The 21,390-nt window shown below is 40.6% G+C and overlaps 1 protein-coding gene across 1 annotated transcript in view; it reads left to right on the top strand.

Annotated features, from left to right (window-relative positions):
• FBLN2 (fibulin 2) overlaps positions 1–21,390 on the top strand; it is a 190,688-nt gene that overhangs the window by 34,301 nt on the left and 134,997 nt on the right. Inside the window, exon 2 of the mRNA XM_077821960.1 lies at positions 12,091–13,546. Within this exon, the coding sequence (XP_077678086.1) occupies positions 12,091–13,546 (1,456 nt within the window). The remainder of the gene's footprint in view (positions 1–12,090; positions 13,547–21,390) is intronic.

Below are 21,390 nucleotides of genomic sequence, written 5' to 3'. Positions count from 1 at the left end.
CATGATCAGTTCACATGCTACCCTGTGCTTTTTACAGTTTCTGTTGTGTTCCTGTCACGTGCACTAGAAGTTACCAGTGCTATAAGAAGAATTAATGTGCGATAGTATTTATCCCATGTTGTTCAGATTGTTCCTAGGACATCCTCTGATGCCAGGCTCACGGTTGCTGATTCTCTTCTTCCACCTTGCTTCTGCCCCATATCACATCACCATGCAGTACTCATGTCATGTACTTTTGTCTCACTGTAGCAAATCTCCTGATCAGATCAAGCTGACTTTGACTCTGGTCCGGATTCTGATACCATGCTGAATGGTAACTCACTCAATGAATGGTCCCATGGAAGTCAATGAGAGCACTTGTAGAGTAAGGTGCCACTCAGCATGTGTAAGGATATCAGAATCTGGCCCCAAGCTTTATACCTAACACCCTCGCACACTGGGTGTGAGGCCTCTCTTCTTGTAGAGGCGATGGTGGTGGCTCACTATATACTGATGCTATGTCTGTGCCATGCAGGTGATTGGAGAATATGACTTTGGGGCAATAATAAGCAAATGATGGAACAAGAATTGCAGTAGATACTCAGGCAAACTTTCATTGACTTCAGTGGAAGTTTTCTTGAATGAGGACCCAGTCATCCTTTCTTGGGTATTACTCCTTGCAGAGATTCCCTTGAATTCTCCCAGCAGGGACAGAATCCATGCAGCCCCTTGAGAGCATGGCTCTCACAAAAGACTTCATACTAGGGTCTTGCTTGATTGCAGCTCCCTACCTGTCATAACCAACCTCTAAAGGGGGAAGGGTTCCACACTATGGAAAGGAAAGCAGCACAAATTACTGTGAACTCTGTTGCAGTAACTTACACTGTCTTGTCTCAGAAGCCAGCAAAGACCTGCCGGGCCACCTACTCCCAACCCCACAGTGGAAGGGAGATTAGGCTGTGAAGCTGGCTTTCCCCTCTTTCATTGTTCTCCCAGCCAATCCGCAGGCGTAGACTCCCCTCTACTTATGGAACTAAGAAGCTCATGATCCGGTCTGATATTTGTAAGTATGACATATTGCCATGCCCATGTTTTGGCTTTACGCATACAGAAGTTTGCTCCTGGGCATGGCATTCTTAACTCTTAGCCAAGCACGTTCTGGCAGCTGAGAGAGTAGAAAGTTGTCTTTCTTCAGCTGCACTCTCCTACATGTAGCAGAGAAAATATATCAGTTTGCTGCTACAGTTGATTCTTGAAAGCAGCATTTATTCTCTGGAGAACTAGGTTAGAATCCTGTTGAGAAACAGAGTTTTATCTTAGATTCTAGTGGGTGTTTGCTACATTACAAAACCACCATATAATATAGGAGAAAAACTTTTGTGATTGGCAGTGTATTCCCAGGAGAACCCAAGATTGCAGTCTGCAGGCACACATGTTGCAGATGGACATAGAGGTACATTCACAGAGTTCTGTGTACCTAGCTCTGTTTACTGGAATCTGTCTCTCTCGAAGTATGGAAAGTCATGGAGAAAACCCAAACAAGAAAGAGATTGATGTAGATAAAATAAAACTTACCATGCAGTTAACATGTTACAATGTATTGCAATGGAAATTCAACATTCATCATGAAAATGACAATGTCTAGACAAGTTTGACTGATTTATTTACCTCAATAAACATTAGACTATAGCGGCAAGATTTATTTTGACACAAATGACTCCTCACTCTTTAGGAGTCCATTGTCAGAATGAAACCAAATTGTGCTGGTTACTTTGGGGACCTAATGCTAATAGAATATACAAGACTCTGGATTCTAACTTGAAGATGAGATGAGCCAAGAGAGAGACCCACTACTGTAACTGACTTTGAAGCATTTTTGCTTGGGGAGCGGGGCATAAATCTGGGATAGAATACATAGCTGTTCTGCTTCCGTTTTTACCCAGTTGTTAATGATGTTGAAACACTTCCTATATAATCCATGAGGCAGGGGACCCCAGAACTCCGCTGAACAGTCACTTACTGTATTTTCCCCATTCACTTAGCTTATTTTCCCTCAATAAAGTAAAAACTGTTCCAGCAGGACTGCCCAATATAGCTAGAAAGTAACTAGACAGGTTTCCATCTGATGCTTATATTCAGTTTTAAAACATGTTCCCTAGTGAATGGAGGTGGTCTCCTGCATCATAGCTCCCCCCATGCTTAGGGTGGTTAGGTTCAAAGCGCCTTAGGAGTACTGTACTGTTGCCATTTTAAATGCTTTCATCTAAGTATTTTTCAAAGAGTAAGTTTTAATTAGCACTGTAGTAATTTAATTGCTACGGGGGAAATTCTGAAAACTTGCATGCCACAGTCCATGAGATCACTGCTGCTTTTTCTCTCAAATTTCTGATGGAGAGAGTGAATAGAAACTCTTTGTATGCCAGCTGAAGGAAGAGAGAGGGAAGGAGACAAAGACTTGAATGTATCAGAGGAAGTTTGGAGATTGAGAGGGGAGCAAAGGATGAGCACCACAAAGGACTTTAGAAGTGCAAAATCCCAAACCACTTCCTACATGAACAGGGGTACAAGCAGCTGTGTCCTGGCCAAATTGAATAATTTAATTTTGCCTACCAAAATTTTTTCCTATATTGTCCAATTCTTCTGCCATTCTTACTTAGGCAAAACTCTGGAAAATGTGGCTCATAGTTTCCTGAGCGTTCTAACCTGTTTTACTTAATCTATATGCATTTTTATACTACACTCATCACAGTGCTATGTGAGTATCATCTTGGTTGCATACACCCCTACGTGCATGGTGTTGAACTAATTTTGCATGCTTGTTATAGCATCTGTATAATAAGTGTTGCCAAATTTGCAGTGCCTACATATAGTAGAATATTCTGCACATGTGTTGTGCAGTCGGAGTCTGTGTGGTCAGGAGCTTCTCTTGCATTTCATGTGCACTGTGAAAGCACAGTAGTTATGTTTGCTTGTGGAAACTGTACTGGGACGTTGTGAGCACAGAGAAGTTTTTGTTGGCTGCATCTTGTCACACTGGTTTTTATTTCTTCCAGATTTTTGACTGTTGTGGAATTAGAGGGGTTTTTAGGTGCAAATAGGGTGGTCTTTAACTTTCTGGAGTGGATAATTTCTTTCTTATAAATTAAACCAATTTATTTTAATTTCAAAGATGAATAATGAAGCAGATTTCCTACATAACAGAGCTGACTAAGTACCTGGCCAGTTATGCAGTTATGTTCCAGGATATAATACAGTGGTCCCCAAACTTTTTACCTTGCACCCCTTCTTACCCCTGTCTCCCTCAGCTGTGGTTGGGGGCTGGGCTGGGAGTGGGGCGGGGGCTGGGCTGGGAGCCATTGGCTGAGGACGGCACTACAGCTGGGGGTGGGTCTGTGGCCCGGAGAGGGGTTGGGAGCAGAGCCACAGCCCGGCTGTGTTTGGGGCCTGAGGCTGGGGCACGGCTGGAGCTGGGGCCGAGGCTGGGGCTTCACCTGGTGGCAGGGCCAGAAGTGGAGCCATGGCTGGGAGCCAGGCCTGGGACCAGGACTGGAAGTGGAGCCATGGCAGGGAACTGTGGCTGGAGCAGAGCTGATGGCAGACCAGGACTGCGTGGTGCTTCCTCCCTTCCCCCAAATGTTTCTCCACACCCCACAGTTTGGGGACCACTGATATGACGTATACGGTGGGTTGTATTTGGGATGCATTTGTGGGAATTTGAATCTTGATCATCTTGTTAGGCACCTTGTGTTTCATTGGTTTTGTAAAGCACAATAGCCCCATTTCAGAAGGGCATGTGTTTTAGTGCTATCCGGAACAGGGAGGTTTTCCTGAGTCAAGGCTCATGTGCCTTTATGTGACTGAAGAAAATCCAGCCCCTCCTTTTCCCCCCAGTTGTTTTGTTGGAGAGGTCCCCATGGCATTGGAATTAGTGTGGTTCCGCAGCACCCATTAGCCCAACAACAACCCCTTCGCTGCCCCACAAATCCCCCTGATGTGCTGGGTGTCAGGGAGTTGAGGCAGAGTCCAGCTGCACTGGGGGTGGGGTGAACATTTGTCCCCCCATCCCCATCACACATGTACACACTCATATGCAGGTCTCTTTTTTTTTTTTTTTTTTTGCAGCTGCTCATCATCCCGTTGAGTCCCTTTTTGGATTTGCTGTGCTGGGGATTTTCCACAACCCTGTAGTGACAGGTGAATTTCTCCATATGTGAGGCAAATACAAGTTACGTTAATTTGGGTTGAACTGCAGAGAGGGGAGAGTACTGAATGAAACATTACACTTAAACTGTGGCTCACAACCCTGCCGCCTCCCCCACCCCACCCTCTCCTATGGTATATTTGGGGCTGGGCTGCTTTTTACTACGTGACTGCAAACACTGCTTCCAAAGCTGCACTTCCCGGAGAAGCATAACTGTATAGTTCAGCAATTGGTTGATTAGTTGTAATAGTTAGCTACAGGTTTCCAAAAACTTGGTTTGAGGGACCCACCTTCCTCTGAAATAATTTGGCCCACATTTGGTTGACAGGCAGATAGTAATGCTGACCTTACCACAAATTCCTCTGAGCATATCAAAGGACTTTAAAAACATTAATTAAGCACCATAACATCGGTACAAAGTGGGTAAATAATTACAGTAGATGGTGTGTTGTCTGATTGGTTCTCTTTCTTTGAATCTGCTATCATTTCTGCCTTGCATGTCTTGTGCCTTAGCTTTCCTCCCGCTTTTAATGTCTCCAGTGACCTAAGTTATGTCTACGCTTCAATCAGGAGGTGAGACTTCAGCATGTGTAGTTATATCCAAGCTAGCCTCAATCTGCCTGACTCAAGTACTAATAGCAGTGAAGTCATGGCAACACAGGCCCCGTCTTCCCAGGACCCTGGGTGCATACTGCTGTAACTTCACTGCTATTGTTACTCAGGCTAGCTTGGGTATATCTACACATGCCGCAGTCATACCTCCCAATTGCAGTATAAACATATCCTTATTCGAAGCTCCATAAGGCTCTCAAATGTTCTTTCTGTGTGGGTTAACTGCAGTACAATTTCAAGCTTTTCTCTGCAACCACCAGGGCTAGAAACATCTGTCTTTTTTTAAAAGAAATCTGAGCTTCTCACCTAATCACAGGTTCCCAGGAGATGGGGCTTTGAGAATAATGCCAAATATCACAAGACTTTTGTGATACACTGTCACCAATTCATGAGTTTAATTGTTAAGTACAAGACGTGTTATTTTTAATAAGAGACAGGACAAAGCTACAACAATTGGATTCAGGTTTTTGTTGGGGTTCATCAGGTCCATCTCAAGTTTCAGTAGTTCCAGAAGGAAAGGGCTAGTGTTTTTGTAGACTGTATTATATAAGAGAACTGCAACAAACATTTCTGCTGTCGTTCTTTCATGTTCTGAGTAGCCCTTCAGTTACACCTAGTGTGAGATGGGGTGGAGTAAGCCATGAATTCTCTCTTGCAGCTTTTGGTGAGATCACAAGTTTCTGGCGGGTGAGGGTGTGAAAGGAAGAACTAATCTATTAGCTGGCACCATCTACTCAGGAGCAACTGGGTTCAGGGTTGTTCTCCCCCAGCAAAAAAAAAAAAAAAAAAAAGAATAGAAAAGATTCCCCCCCCCCAAATTATTTTTTCATCCTCTCTTGCATTTAAGGGGTAGTGTTCTTAGACTGATCTTTCCTTCCTCATTTTCTCCTGCCGTTTGTGATTCTGACAGCTACCAATTTGACTGCCAGCAGTTGAAGTAAGAGGTATAAAAGTATATAGCATATAAAAACACATTTAAACTTCTTGTATAGTGTGTGCTTTCCAGATTACTGCACCTTTTTGAATGCTCTTCAAAAAATGTAATATCCTGGTTGGATGCTCTGTTTATTCACAGACCATGGGCCATGGCAGTACAAGTTTTTTTATATGCTGCCCAGTCAACAGAGCACATGAGGGAAGGACAATTATTTCTAAACCTGCTATAGATAATAGATAATTTTGTACGTTCCTTTAGGATGAAAAGGGCTGTCTGCCAATTAAACACCTCTTAAACCCTGAAAGTAGGGCTCAAGTGGGAATTAAGGGATGCATAAGCTTTGTGCTGGCCCAGGTGAATTTCACCTTTAGTGCATGTATATCATACAATTTTTTTATACTGTATCTATATGCTGGCTACACTTCTTTCCAATAAAAACATTTAAAAGCAAGCCCTTGATCCTGCAACACCATCTACACCCGAGTAATCCTTTTGTGTGTCGCCATATTGCAGTCCATGGGACTACAAGCATAAGTAAAATTTACTCGTATAAGGAAGCCTTGTAAGGAATGGGCCTCCTGTCATTTGTGGGCACCTGAAATAAACTGACGGGCTCAGGGTGACAACTGGAGCTGATCTACAAATTTTTGACAAGACATTTTCAACTTGTTTATATTATTGTCAGAATGAAACACTTTTGCCTTGTTGAAATGAAATATGTTTAGAATATTTAATGGAATGAAAAAGTTTGAGATTTTGACTTTTTGTCGTGATTCAGGAGGAAACATTTTGAACTCTCTGATCTCCCCACATGATGGAAATTCTGTGTTTTGACCAACTCTAGTTATAGTTTCTACTGCATACTGACAATAGCCTTGAATGTCCTATCTTGGAAATCTGTCCATCTCGTTTGCTAACTCAAAAGGCTCTTCTGTCCTTCTCTCCGTTGTCTAATGCCCATATATCCCACATGTGCACTTGCCTCCTTCCCACCCACCCCCATCCCAGTGTTCCATAGAATGTCATCTTTCTTCCTTTGTTATGAATTTGGGGAGAAAAAAATGTTACCAACATGAATAACATTCTCCTGCCAAAAAAAATATTTTCCTTAAGGTTGATTTTAAAATAATGGAAATGAATCTAAGTTATTCTTTTAGTGCTTAAATTGGTAATATACTTGAATGTCATTTTAAAATCAGAGACCTCATGAATAGTCCTTTGTTTTAGTTGGGATGGTGGGGGATTAGTCTCCGAGAGAGATTATATCCCTGCTGCTCGCATGAGCTCATTCTTTTTGCAAAAGTGGCCACCTTTGGAATGTTGGCTTATTGTGGGCATTATTATGAGGCTAGGCTGCTTTTGATGGGCAACTCAACACCTTGAGGTTTCATTCTGTCTCATAGTGGAGTTACTCCAGATTCTCACCAATGTAAGAGGAGAATCAGGCCTTTGGTGCCCGTATTAACTGGGACCTTCTTTATGTGGTACACTGTGCACATTAGCATGGCAACAGAGGTTCTGTTCTGCCTTTTGCCCAGTGCAATCCCATTGAAGCCAATGGGACTACATGGAATAAAAATCAGTGCAGAATTTGGATCTGTAAATTTAATAAATTTCACAAAAGATGTATTTAAACAAACAAACAACACCCAAACTTTCTGGGTAATGAAGTGGTGTACAAGCCTGTGGGTGAGATTTGGGTGGTTTTGCTGCAGAGTTGTGTGAAGCTCAGGTACAGTTGTTGGAGGGATTTTCGTTCATATGTGTGGGGTTCTATTTGTTGTGACATCCCATCCAAACTCTGAGCAGCAAATGTCAATGAAGTTAATAAGACGCAGTGAAAGATATAAATGGGCCTGATTCTCTCTCACTTACACTAAGGCCCCTCTCTAGTGCACTGGCTGCAAAAAGGGGCATTTAAGTGAATGTAAATACAATCACAGTTGTGGAGAATAAATTATTGAAATCATAAAGTAGTTGTAAAAATTCCAAAAGCCTCACACCCACTGAGATGATGCAACTTCTCCAGTCAGTCATGACACCCTTCTTCTACAATTAGAGTGACCAGATAGTAAGTGTGAAAAATCGGGGCGGGGTGCGGGGGAGAAGAGGCACCTATATAAGACAACCCTGCATATCGGGACTGTCCCTATAAAATCGGGACATCTGGTCACCTTATCTATAATAACATGAGTTGTATTTAAACTAGTTGGTGTCTCCACAACACAGTTTGTCTCCAGAAAGGGCTGAGTTCCCAAAGCAGTTATACACAAACTCCTTAGGACTATACAGGATATGCACCCATTCTTTGGAACAAGTGTAAGACACATTTTCCCCAGCTGAACAAAATAGACATGACTCTGTGTTTCATTCAATGCTTGGGTTTCACCATCCCCCCAACCCGGTGCAGAAGGAAGCTTAATTGGGGTGGGGGGAAACTGGTAGTCAACAAAGGGAAAATATAAAGAAGATTTAGCAGTTTAAAAGAGTGAAATGAGATATTTCATTTGAAAGCATTTTCTCCAGAAAGACACAGGCATCAAAGAGAGATTGGGCATGGGTGACTGAGAAGATAATGTGGTTACTAACAAAGGATTTCAAAGGGGTAGATAAATTTGGCTTTAACCAGCTTGATATGAGTGTGTTTGATGAGAAATCAGTTAGAGATGTGAAAGTGACTAGAGGGGGAGGAGTCAGAGTGATCATGGACAAAATGCTGTGATTGGATAAGAGATAAGAGGTTGGACTCGAGATAAGGTGTAAATGGAGAAGAGAACTAGGGACAGAACTCTGAGGGACCCACAGAGGGGGAAGAGGAATCGTTAATGGGAAGGGAAACTGAACTATCTTCTGAAGTGGCTGGAGAGTGAGGAAGAGAACCAAGAAAGCACTAAAGCCAGGAAAGACCAAGGCAAAGAGAGAACAGCTGTGTCACAGCAGATAGCAAAAGAGACAGAAGATCATCTTAGGCTAAAATAGGACCAGGTAGGATCAAAGGAGATTAAGGGGAAAGTAGACAGTAAAGGGAGGTTGGAGATGGAGACAAGTGGAGTTAAGAGGTTTTCTTTTCAGGGAAACTGGAGTGATTTTGAAAGCTATAGAAAGGAGCCAGGTAAGTAAAGATGACCATGCAGGAAGAGATAGAGAAGCTGCAGTTTCTAGATCCACTAATAGTTAATGCACCACTAAAGGATTTATTAGGCATGCTAGATATAAACTACAGCTAATTTTGTGGTGTTCACTTCAAAAAACAAACTTTGTGGCCTTTCGTTGAAACGTCAAGTTTTGCCTGAGAAGTGAGCCTGCTCATATGCTACATTTGAGAGGCAAGAAACAATGGACAGCATATGACGAACGTTATACTGCACTGACAAGTATCACTGTGTGATATTCACTGAACTATCCCGCTCCATTTGTCATGTTTAATATGTTGGTGCAACAACTATAAATATGTGGTTGCTACACAAGTATCATTAGTCATTTTAATATAAGACTGAAAATATGTAAGCACAATACATCTTTTAATGAGGGGTCCTTTATTGTGGAAGCTGGGGTGAATTTTAGTGCTGTGAAGGGTCAGACTGACAGCCTTAGTGAATAAACTGTTTTAGATACTCTGAAGGACAGATGATTGCAGGGTGTCTCTCTTGACACTGCTCTCACCAATCTGCTTCAACCCTGACTTGGAGAGACCAGCTTTAGGATTTAGTGCTTGATTGCTTTACTGAGATTATCAACAGAAGTGCTCGTTAGTGCTTATTGTTTTTATTGAGTTTGGAGGAAATAAGGAATGTAGGACACTCCCCCCGAAGGGAACTGGAAGGGGAAACCGTTCCAGTGGGAAGTGGAAATTCCAATTTCACGTAGGTCAGCGTAGATGGTAACAACTCTCGGTCACCACACAGCTGCACTGATTTTCAAACTGATAACCTAGAGGTGAGAGGCTCTCTATTCCCTTATTAACCTCCCGACTAACTGGCCTTACTGTAGCATGGTAGGACATCTCATGCTCACGTTGGTATCAATATGGGTACTATGGGGAGAAGGATAGCTCAGTGGTTTGAGCATTGGCCTACTAAACCCAGGGTTGTGAGTTCAATCCTTGAGGGGGCCATTTAGGGATCTGGGGCAAAAATTGGGGATTGGTCCCACTTTGAACAGGGGGTTGGACTAGATGACCTCCTGAGGTCCCTTCCAACCTGGCATTGCATGATTTGCCTTCTCTGGACCAAGAAACATTTGAACATAGTCACCCTGGTTTCAGTAGACTGGTTTAAGTTGAGAAGTTATGACTTGACTCCCAGCTGCTCCAAAGTTCAGCAGTGTGCTTGAGACCATCTGTAAAGTTAACCTTATGTTAGGGAGGGGAAAATGGACCATAGTGGAGTGAGTGTACTGGCCACAAGCAAAAAATTTGGCCTGATGATTTAAATGTGCTGAGGTGTTATAACCTGGATATTCCACTGTAAGAATCTGATAAAGTCCTGTCCTTAAAGCCTCTCAGTAGTGGCTTATCTTTAATTCTCCTTCCAAGTATTACTCCAGTCTAATCCAGATAATCAATTACAAATTCATATTACCTGAAAGCTGCTGAAAGAGCAGAGCAGGCTTTGTATATAAACAATGAAATGGTTAAATCTTATGAACCCATATTGAATTCATTCAGGAACTGCATAGTGAATACTCTACCCCTTATTCCTATGTGTCCAAAGTTGAATGTGGTTCTCAGTAAATGGATCTCTTATGACACAATGGTAAACTTCCTTTGTATTTTTATTTTTCATTGAATCATAGTAACATCCTTAGTACCATTACTGAATTCATATCATAGTACTGGAGTTTTCACTAATTTGACTCAGAATTATCATATTAATGAGTAATGTTGTCTAGCAATTCAAATTGTAACAGAATGACAGAAAACTCTAAATATAATAAAAGGTTCATATCTTATCAGGACAGGCCGTCTTTTCCCACATTTTGGCCAATTTCCAGTAGTACCTCTGAGCTGACTTGTTGGAAACCCAGTATAAGGGGAAGAAGTAATCTTTGGAATGGGTTTTTTGGCAAAATTCCTGTTTTCTGCTTAGTTTATTGTTCCTGGTGATGCTGTCAGTGAAAACTTTTCCCCTATCAGACAACTTTTAGAATTAGTGGTTCAAAATGTTTTTTTATTTTATTAAACTAAAGTCAGATTTATTCTGCATGTACATTTCCATGTTAACCATAAATAATTTGTGTGTTTTGTGACTTGACAGCAGTTGATTTGCTTTGACTTCGATATTAATCATTCCACAGTACACAGTGTCAAAATTATTAAAAATTTCCAATGCACAAATGTTTATTTTACTAATCATTAATAGGTATTAATGTCTTAGATTCAAATGCTTCACATGCGATTACTCTAGAATGTTTGGTTTTAAAGTCACAAGAGTCCAGATCCTCAAAAGTATTTCAGTAACTAACTCCCATTGATTTCAAACCATTGAGGAGCTGAGCCAAAGCCAGGTGGGCACTGTCACAAATAAATTACATTGCTACACATTGTAGCAGATCCTCAGCTTGTGTAAATTGCCATAGCTTCACTGAATTCAGTGGTGGATGGGTATTTACACCAGCTGAGGATTTGCGGTTGAGTCTTAGGCTTTCAGTGGAGCTATACCAATTTATACCAGCTGAGGATCTGGCCCCAATGTGGTAGTAGAACAGGGCTTCCTATATGCACAATTGATAATGTGATGTTTACGCATAACTGCAGTGACATGTAATGCAAGTTTTATGTCTTGAGTTTACAAGCATTACAGAGTCAAAAATATCGTTGTCAGCAAAATGTCATTGTATTTAGTTAATGGAAAAACCCTCCTCACATTAAGTGTTTACATATACAGGGACAAATCCAGAAGTCCCTAATCAGGCAAAGTTTTGCCTGAGTTACATCTCCAGGATTTGATCCTTTGTAATTAAAACATAACGAGTCAATATCTGAAACTGACATCTGCAAAGGAAGAGCTGTGTATTTGCTTATTATCTGCCAAAAGTATCTTGTCTTTGTTTAGCCAGAAGAAATTACTTGACTTAAAGCCCACTGAAGTATAAAGGGCTAATTTTTAATGTTACTCTGTTTTTTATGAATAGATACAAAAAAAAAAAAGCAATCTTGGATTTTTCTTAAATAAAAGAGAGAGAGAGAAAGAAAAACATGCAACTTGAAGCCTAGTGCCTGCAATGCTTGGAAGACATTATGATTAATTTTATACTTGGGTTTCCAGATGTTGGATTGTATCCCAACTTTTAAGGATTTCTAATGTTTAACAGGATATGTGCTGAGTATAGCATTTAACAGAGTTTTCTTTCATAAACCTAGGATCTAGGAGAAAAGGAGAATTCAGGAAAATATTGCAGACTGGGATACAGTTCTTCCAGAAAAAATAGGATGAGCAAAACTGGATTGGTGCCATATTTGTTTAGGAAGACTATGGATAGGCACAAAGTCCCTCATTTGAGCTGTTTGTGCACTGTCCTTTTGGTGCTCGTCTGGACTGGCATCTCACACGCCCAGAAGGATTGTACAGGAGTGGAGTGCCAGCAACTGGAGAACTGTATTGAAGAGGTGCTTGAGCCTGGTGAATGCTGTGCCTCTTGTTTGCAACATGGTTGTACTTGTGAAGGCTACCAGTACTATGACTGTGTCAATGTGGGATTTATGAATGGCAAAGTACCCGAAGGGCAATCTTATTTTGTGGACTTTGGAAGCACAGAATGCTCGTGTCCCAAGGGAGGAGGCAAGATCAGCTGCCAGTTTATGCTTTGCCCTGAGTTGCCCCCAAACTGTATTGATGCTGTGCTACCAGCTGATGGCTGCCCTCAGTGTGGAAGAATAGGCTGCCTCCATGAAGGTCAGAAGTATGTAGCAGGCCACACGTTCCATATTCCTCCGTGCAAGGTTTGCCATTGCCCAAATTCTGGAGGTGAACTGATGTGCTACCAGCTCCCAGACTGTGGGGCATCCACATTAAATCCTCAGAGCCCAATGGATACTGAAGAGAATGAACCAGAGAGGCACTACGACGATCCGTACAGCTATGACCAAGAGGCACCCGAAGGAGACTCCTCTCAGGTGGAACCTCCTAAAAAACACAGGACCTCTGCAGCCCATACAGAAGAAGACAGCATTGGCCAAGAACAAAGTGAGGATTATGAGTACCGTGGAATAAGCGTTACTTCCCCATCCTTGACTCAACCTGTTACACACACTAAAGAAGCTGCTGTAGCAGTCAGTGTGCACACTCCTACTTCCCACCCTGAGCTTAACAGTGCAATGGAACAAGAAGAGGAAAACCGAGACCTAAGCACCACAATGGCACCCACAGTGCAGGTTCTGAGTGAAAAAATAACTGTGACTAGCAGTGCTCCTGAGGAGCAAACAACAGTTATGACGGAGATGCCCACACAAGTGGTAGAACTGGAGAGAAAATCAAAGGGGAAACAAGGGGAGAGAGGGAGACATGAACAAGAAGGATATGCTCGCCCTAAACCAAGAAAACACATGAGAAAAGATTATAAAGAGCAGGGGAGCAGTATGTCTCCAGGTCTGAAAGAGATAAATGTAACAGTGTCACATGGTCACAGACCTTCCCATGAAAAGCATGGAGGAAATACTTTCCCCAAGGTCAAATTTAGTCCCACAACATCCCCTCCCATTGCTCTGAAAGAAGACCGTAGTCAGGCATCCCAAAAGCAGTCACAGACGCTTTATCATTACCAACCTGAAGAAGACAGAGACCCCAATTCTATTCATGCTGCTTCCAGGTTACCAGAAGGTAAGGCCTCTTTTTATTTACAGTATAGATGTTTTGTTGATATTGAATTATTATATAAAAATGGCCCAGAAACATTGTTCTGTCCTTCTCACTGATACACACGTGCATGAAATCAAATAAACCTCCAATCTTCTTTTGTCTTTCTAAAAGAAGCAAGGATTGTTACCTTTTTAATTTGGCGGAATAGGTAGACTTCTACTGTTGTTTGCCTTACTTTAATTTCAGAGACTGTGGACAATGTTTTCTGGTATTTCAACTGCATTTCAGATTAGGCATTGTTCATATACTAACCCTTTCCCTTACCCCACTCATTACTGATGTTGAAATGACTTACTATGCAGAGAAGGAATCAGACATAGCTGGCTATTTGCCTGATTTGATTATCCACCTAAACAAAATCTTAGCTTTGACCATATTGACAAAAATCAATTGTTCTAGTGTTCCTAAAAGACAAAGTAGGTATTAATACAAAGAAGTATTTACAGTAGTTGCTGTATGTGATGCTAAATTTTTAAATGTTGTCTAAACCTATTAATGCAAGAACTTGATAAATACTCTAGAATATATTGCCACGGAAGGAAGTAGTTAGAAGCAAAAGAAATACTGCATCTTTCTTGTCGTTTTTGGGCTAGAAGTTTTATATTTTTGATCAGGGCTGGCAAGAGCACGTATTTCCTCTTTGCCTCTGGGTTCCTTTTGACATCTGTAATAAACATTGATTATAAGCTTTATGCAGTGCTCATTACAGTAATGAATGCAGACTCCACTGCTGCAGATCAGTATGAGTGCATCTCACACTTCTGATTAATTTTTCATCAAATCAAACGTAACATCATTTTTTTTCATGGTGTGGCACCAAATATTCTCATGATGGTTTTTAATGTTTTTCTTTTAAAATATCTGCAGTTCATATAGAGAATGCTCATTAATGTGGGCCCTGGTTTTCTTCACATGTCATCCAGGTAACATGCTGAACCACCTGGTCCCACTCAGATAAGAGGGGAACTGAGTTCAGATCTAGATCCTGGTTGAAATAGACATTATGGCACCTGTCCAAAATAAACTATATACACGATACATGAATGGGCATGGTAGCCTCTCCCTTTCCTGCCAATCTGAGAACCCAAGTACTTGCATTTTTCCTTTGTTTTTATTGCAAATGCTGATTTAGTTGGCTTAATCAGAGTGGGACCTTGTGTTTTCAAACTTAGAATAATATCCTGAACAACAGCAGTAGGCCAAAGGTCTTGTTCTGTATAAAAATCTATACATTGACACCATGGATAAACACTTCAAATGGCTAAGTAAACATAACACCTACAGAAGTGAATGCTTAGTACATAGCAGCAGGGTAATATGCAAATTTTTAAAGGCACATCATTAACTTCTGACTTTAAAAAATGATTTTGAAAGTCACTTCAGGTACTGATCCTGTGCCTACCTCCCAGTGCTTTGGATTTACAATCTCATTGTCTTTTTTTCTTTTCTTTTAAACATTTTTCTGAAAGATCAGAACGCACATGGGAAACTAGATGTGACCCTCTGGGGGAAGCGAGAAACTGCCTGTACAAGAAGTACTGGCCACTTTGCAAATTAAAGATTGGGGAAGTGGAGCGCAAAGTGGAGAAAGAAAAAAACATTAATTATTTGTTAGTTTGGGATGAACTGTATAAGTCACTCCCAGCCAATGTAGCCATCCAAAAATTCATGCCAATAAAACTGACGCACCACCCCACACTATCATGTATTCTTTTGATAATGTTCATCAGTATAATACATTTTTTCCCCTCTTCCTCTCCGTCGTCTTGCCAACACATCCCAGATATTATGGGTCTGAATCTCCAATGTTCTTAGACCTGGCTACACAAGGTAGATCTTTGTAAAGTGGAGTAACACACTATCTGATCTCAATGGTAGCCTCTTTGAACAGATGAAAATGATCATACAAGGTGCAAGGCCATTAGAAATCAGACCCTACTGTTCAGAGATTTCTGATAATAAACAGGGGACATAATCCCAACTCCCGCTCAAGTTTCTTTGACAATTTAGTGTCATACTTTTGTACACAGCTACAGGATCTAGGTTTAAAACTGAGCCACTGCGTTTCTTCCATCTCACTCAAAGGAGTTGTAATGGATTGATGACTTTAGTATCAGGGTTATGCTTTATCCTTGGATCTGAATACAGATGCCCCATTTTTATGGTTCTGAATGAACATTGGAGCCATTTGATATTTTGTCCCTGGTACAAATCCTTTCTGAAGAAAACCTGAATGTGAATCCTAGTAATAAAACTTCATCTATTATCAAAGTTACTTGTAGCATAAGGCAGGCTCAAACTAAAACTTCAGCAGCAAGCCTTGCTCCACCACAAAGTGATGTTTTGCCAACCCCAAGCCCTGCCTTGAATCTTTCAAAGTCCCCGGAGAGCCAAGAGCCTTACAAATTTAGGTTTGAACCTCTCCACAACATTCCATAAAGAGTCTTGTGTCCACTCCCACCAGAACATCATTCTCCTTTCGTCCTTGTTGCTGTCTTGAGAGAAGTCTCAATGCACACACACACACACGTACGTACATATGTATGTATCTGATACCATAGCTGTATGGTTGTCAGCTGCCTGTGGAGGGGTTGTGGACCATAACTGTGGACCATAACTGCCTATGGACCATAACTCTCAGGAAGCCAGTGTGGCTAACTACTTCCTCAGGTGATTTTATTTAAACACGTTTCAATAGAATTGGCTGAATTTGAAGCCTGGATGTGGCTGATGGGGGAAATAGTTAATTTGCATGACATGGACAATATGGATATGTCAGCAGAGAATTTTCTAACCAAAGTAAGGAACATCCTAGTAGGCCTTGAATATTATGTTCAATGGGGAGGTGGATGGATACCTTGGCCCTTAAATAAATTAGTATTCCTGTCAAGATTTTGCAGTAGAAATATGAAAACCAGTAGTCTTTGTTAACAGCCCTTTTTGTTCAGATATAAATGATGCACCTTCATTGTGGTCAGCAGTACTGAATTTGGCTCATGGAGTTGAAGAAGTTGCACAGAGCCCATGTTTGCGTCAATAACCGAAGACATTTCCTAAGACCAGTGTTGGGCAAGGCACAGAAGGCCAGCTGTTTCATGTTTTCCCATGATACTAGGTGACAGTAACATATTTCTAAAGACCTATTATAAAGCTGACACTGTCCACAACTGGGAATGTCATTCGTCATGGTTAGGACCAATGTTATTGCCTGGGAACTGGGTTTTTTGTGTGTGTTTCTTTTGTTTCTGTTTTTTGTTTTAATTTGGATGGGTTGTGACTCATGAATATAGCAATGTGTTTTGAGTAATAAAATACATTAGTCCTATATTTCTGGTGATTCTTGAGCTAGACTGGTAAAGAACTTAGCCAGAGCTTGAAAGAAAATTGAATTTTGCATGTGGGTATAGAATGGAAACTTGAATTTGTTAGGTAGACTTCTAAATTGTAAATTTAGTATAATCTGCCAGAACTGTCAGCTAATCTTTGCCTTTTCCCAGAAATCAAAATATATTATGCTGACTGCACCAATCAGATAATCTTGTTTTGAAGGGTCAATTTAAAAACTAGGGAGACAGATTAGCTGATTCCAAATTAGCTGCCACTGAAATCCATGAATAAAGCAGTGCAACAAATACACTCACTTCTGGAGAGATTCTGATTCCCACGTGGATTTTTATGGAACCTGAGCCCTATATGGATTTCTCTGAAATTTCTAAGCCTCCCATAGATAGGGCCAGATTCTCAGCTGGTGTAAATTGGCCTAGTTCCACTGAGGTGAGGATGTGGCCCATAGACTCTTGAGGAGTTTAGAAATCACTGGATTTATTGATAGCAGAGTCCTTCCATATCTCTTTCAGCACATATGCAAACGTTTCACCAACACCACATCACAACTCTCTTCAGATATAATCCCTCCCCAAACCACACCACCTACAGAAAGCTATACTTCCTCCTGGGCATTTCTACACCCCACAGGGACTCTTCTGAAACATCTAACGCCCCAGTGGGAACTCCTTTTGAAATCCTTAGAATCACCTTAGTTAAAGAACTTTTTAAGGAGGCTTTGTCTTTGTAGACCTACTGGTAATAGGTCTGCTATTGGTTCAGAATAGGTCTGAATCTGCTGGGCTGAAAGATTTTAAGATGGCTGTCTGCTTTATCAAACACTGAAGAAATTGTGGTGTCCTATGAGAAGGAGATTGAGATATGCTGATTAACACAGCTGAGTTTACCCACTTTTCATTTGGGGAATTAGGTTAATTTATCCACTTCTTTTAATCACTACACCACTGGTGGAGAGTAAATGGTTCCATCTGGCAGGAATGCCAGTACTTTCCCTTGACATCACCTCAGAAACTAAGGAAATTCCTAGATGAGAAACTTGAGGGTCAAGTTAAAGTTTTTAAAATTTGTGTTAACCACTTAAAGAGAATTTTTTAAAAGAAGCAATAGACCTAGAAAACTCAGAAAGTTTATAGAATTTTTAACGAAAAAATAGAAAAATATGGAAATATTATTAAGGAAACACCAGATAAATTTAATCTTTAGTCTGCCACCTACAAAAGATAGAGTTATGTCTAGAACAAGTATTACACTAGTTGGCATCTTAAATACAACATATCTTAGTGGCTGGGAACATCTCAATTCTCTATATGGTTTGCCTATGTATTTAAAGACATTGTGAACATTGTTGCCAAAGTCCCAATCATTTTACGTAGCAAGTTACTCACAGTTCAAGATCTCCACCCGTCACAGGGAGCCCTGATGAACCAAATAACAAAATACTGCACTGACATATAAATACCCATTGTCTATCATGGGAGGAAAGAAAATCCTAAATTAGGAACGTGGGATGGAGACTGGATAGCAGAGGCCTGAATCACCAATACCCTATACTCGGGATATTTATTTACTCTGGAACAAAGTTAGTGTAAAATCCTATTATTCTGATTTTGTAATATTATATATCCACCTTGCACTGTGTAAACGCTTACCCAAAGTGAAGGTTAACGATGAATTGTGTCTTGTATTAAGACAGTGGGATAGAAGTTGGTCAGACTTGGGTGTATATATGAATGTGTAGTATGTATTTTTTTTTCAAGTTTGTTCTTAACTAAAAATATCCCATCTTCACAATCTACATGTTTGTTTGTTCAAAGGTGTAACCTTAATGTCAACTGATTTACCGTTTTTTCTGGGAATAATATTTATTTACTTACATCCCTGAGCCACCGAAGGATACATGAAAAAAAATTCTCATGCTTACAAGCAAGTCCTGATACAAATATATTCTTGGGGCTTTTTCCAAGAGCCCAGAAATTTAAAGGAGGCTTCACAGATACAAATGTTTCTATCAGTTGCAGGACAGTGTGTAAAGATGATGGAAATAAGTCTTCACAAGTTGAAAGCATTTGGTGATCTTTCTGTTCTTCCTATTAACAGGCTCCAAATAACAGAATTCAGTGATGGTTGGTTTCCTGATGCCTTTGGTTAAAATTTTGGCTTCACTACTTACATTTTTTAGGTCTCAGTTTGGTTTTATATGTCGTTTACTTTTCATGTCCTGAATCACTGCAGCCTCAAATGTAATCTCAGTAAGTACCATTGGTGGAAATAATGTGGCTTATCTTGTAATTTGCTGGTCAGAAACATTCTGTTTTTGGTTTGATGCGTGTTCTTTTTTCACACTTCAGTTGTTCATCTTTCTTTTAGTCTGAAATTTTGGTTTGAGAACACAGTGTCCCTTCTGCACGATGAATAGTATTTGGCCACAGGGTGGAAGTGCATGGTCCTAGCTCTCTGTAGCTTCATACTTGAGCCATTTTGTATCCTATTTCAAAAGCATTCCTGTCCTAATTTTTTGTGGTAAGACCACAGTGATATCGATTGGCCTAAAGTACTAACTGTAGCATGCAGACAAACCAACTGCAAACGTATATAATAATATAAGATGTAACATTGCATTACATCTGTGATTCGTTAGCCGGCATCTTTTAGGAGATGAGTTACTGCATGTAATTGATGGGATTTTTATCCATGTGGTTGTCCATTTAACTCTGCATGCTAATTTATTGGTATACTGGTTCCATGTTACTGGGAGATTTTGGTTAGTAAACTAAAGATCATTGTAAAGAACAAAGAGGTTTATTGAGTACCATACAGCATTAGTGAGACAAAGTGGGTGAGGTAATATCTTTTATTGGACCAACTTCTGTTGGTGAGAGAGACAAGCTTTCGAGCCTACACAGAGCTTTTCTTCAGTGGAAGGTCAAAAGTTTGTTTCTCTCACCAACAGAGGCTGGTCTAATAAAAGAGGTTATCTCACCCACCTTGTGTCTCTAATATCCTGGGACCAACATGGCTACAACAACACTGCATACATACAGCATTGCCAATTATCCACCAGGAAAGGTATCATAACTCTCAAAATATCCTGACACTGTATAATGCATCTGTGGACTCATTCATAGAGAACCACGTGGTTTTAGTGGAGAACCCAGAACCTTTGGTTCCATAAACACAGGCCTGGAATGCTTGAGCTAAATAAGGTCTTTTAGCTGTTGTAAGTCATAGGGTTTTTAATCCTTTGTAGCTCTTTTTGCTCACTAGAGGGCAGTAGTAGACATACACTTGTGTTTATAGGGGGATATCATGTGTGTGAAACCAAAATCCTAGACAGGAGATAATTCCAGGATATTATACTAGCCTCAACCAATGGAGAAGAAATGTGCTTTAGGAGTCTGGTAGTCAGGGGCCCTATTTCTAGCTCAGTCATTAACTTACTACGTGATCTTAGGCAATTCTCTGTACCTCAGTTTTCCCATTTGCAAAGCAATCATAATGACACCACGTTTGGAGTGGTGCAAATACTTCGATAGCCTGAGGTGAAAAACTTTCTGAAAGTGCAAAATATTATTACTGCTTGCCCACCTTCAAAGAGTCTGTTACTGTTTTGCTTTCTATCGTGTTGTTTCTTTAAATTCTTGTCTATGCTGCTGCCGCTTCTCTCCTGGATTTTTTTTTTACTCATCTCTGCGTACGTTGTGTCTCCTTAGTCTATATTCATAATCCATTCTTTCTTCAGCAGTCTGTTAGACCTTCTGAAGTTCCCACATCAAATGCTAATTAGTGCATTCCGGAAGGCTTTCTTGGGAACATTGAGACTAAAATACAAGTAACTACTCAGCTCAGAAACTATAAATTAATTACTCAATCACTTTTACAAATAGCGGGGAGGAGGAAAACAGATTTTCTTTAGCCTGTATCCTGCACAAAACATTTAACACTGATCTAGTGCTGTAAGTTACCGTGATAGTAACCCCCGCGCGCCCCCCCCCCAAAAGTGTTAACTGTCTCCTCTTCTTGCCACATTTCCTGTTTCCTCTTCCTTCAAAAGTTATGTATGTGGAAAAGAGGGATAAACCATCTTAAAAGCTATTGCTGTCAAGTTTTATTACTATTTTCCCAGTCATGTCCTTTTGCCTGCTTTCTGCCATTAGAGTGCTGGTTTTTGAATAAATGTAGCTCAGGTAGCAAACACCGTTGTTGTGAATGTTTTACAATAGTCTTTTTTGTTTTGACAGTCTGCATAGCAACTTTGCATCCAGCTGGAACCAGGATCTTTCAGACCATGTGCATGTCTGCATTTTAACCTCTCCCCACCTAATTATGGATGAATTTATTGTCATTCCTAAAAATGTAACGATCGAACATAAGAACGACCGTTCTAGGTCAGACCAATGTTCCATCTAGCCCAGTATCCTGTCTTCCAACAGTGGCCAATGCAGCGTGCTTCAGATGGAATG

This window comes from Eretmochelys imbricata, chromosome 7 (assembly GCF_965152235.1).
Source record: "Eretmochelys imbricata isolate rEreImb1 chromosome 7, rEreImb1.hap1, whole genome shotgun sequence".
Classification (NCBI taxonomy): Eukaryota; Metazoa; Chordata; order Testudines; family Cheloniidae; genus Eretmochelys; species Eretmochelys imbricata.
Note: the sequence above shows the minus strand (reverse complement) of the source record. Positions and strands in the feature narration are given on the sequence as shown.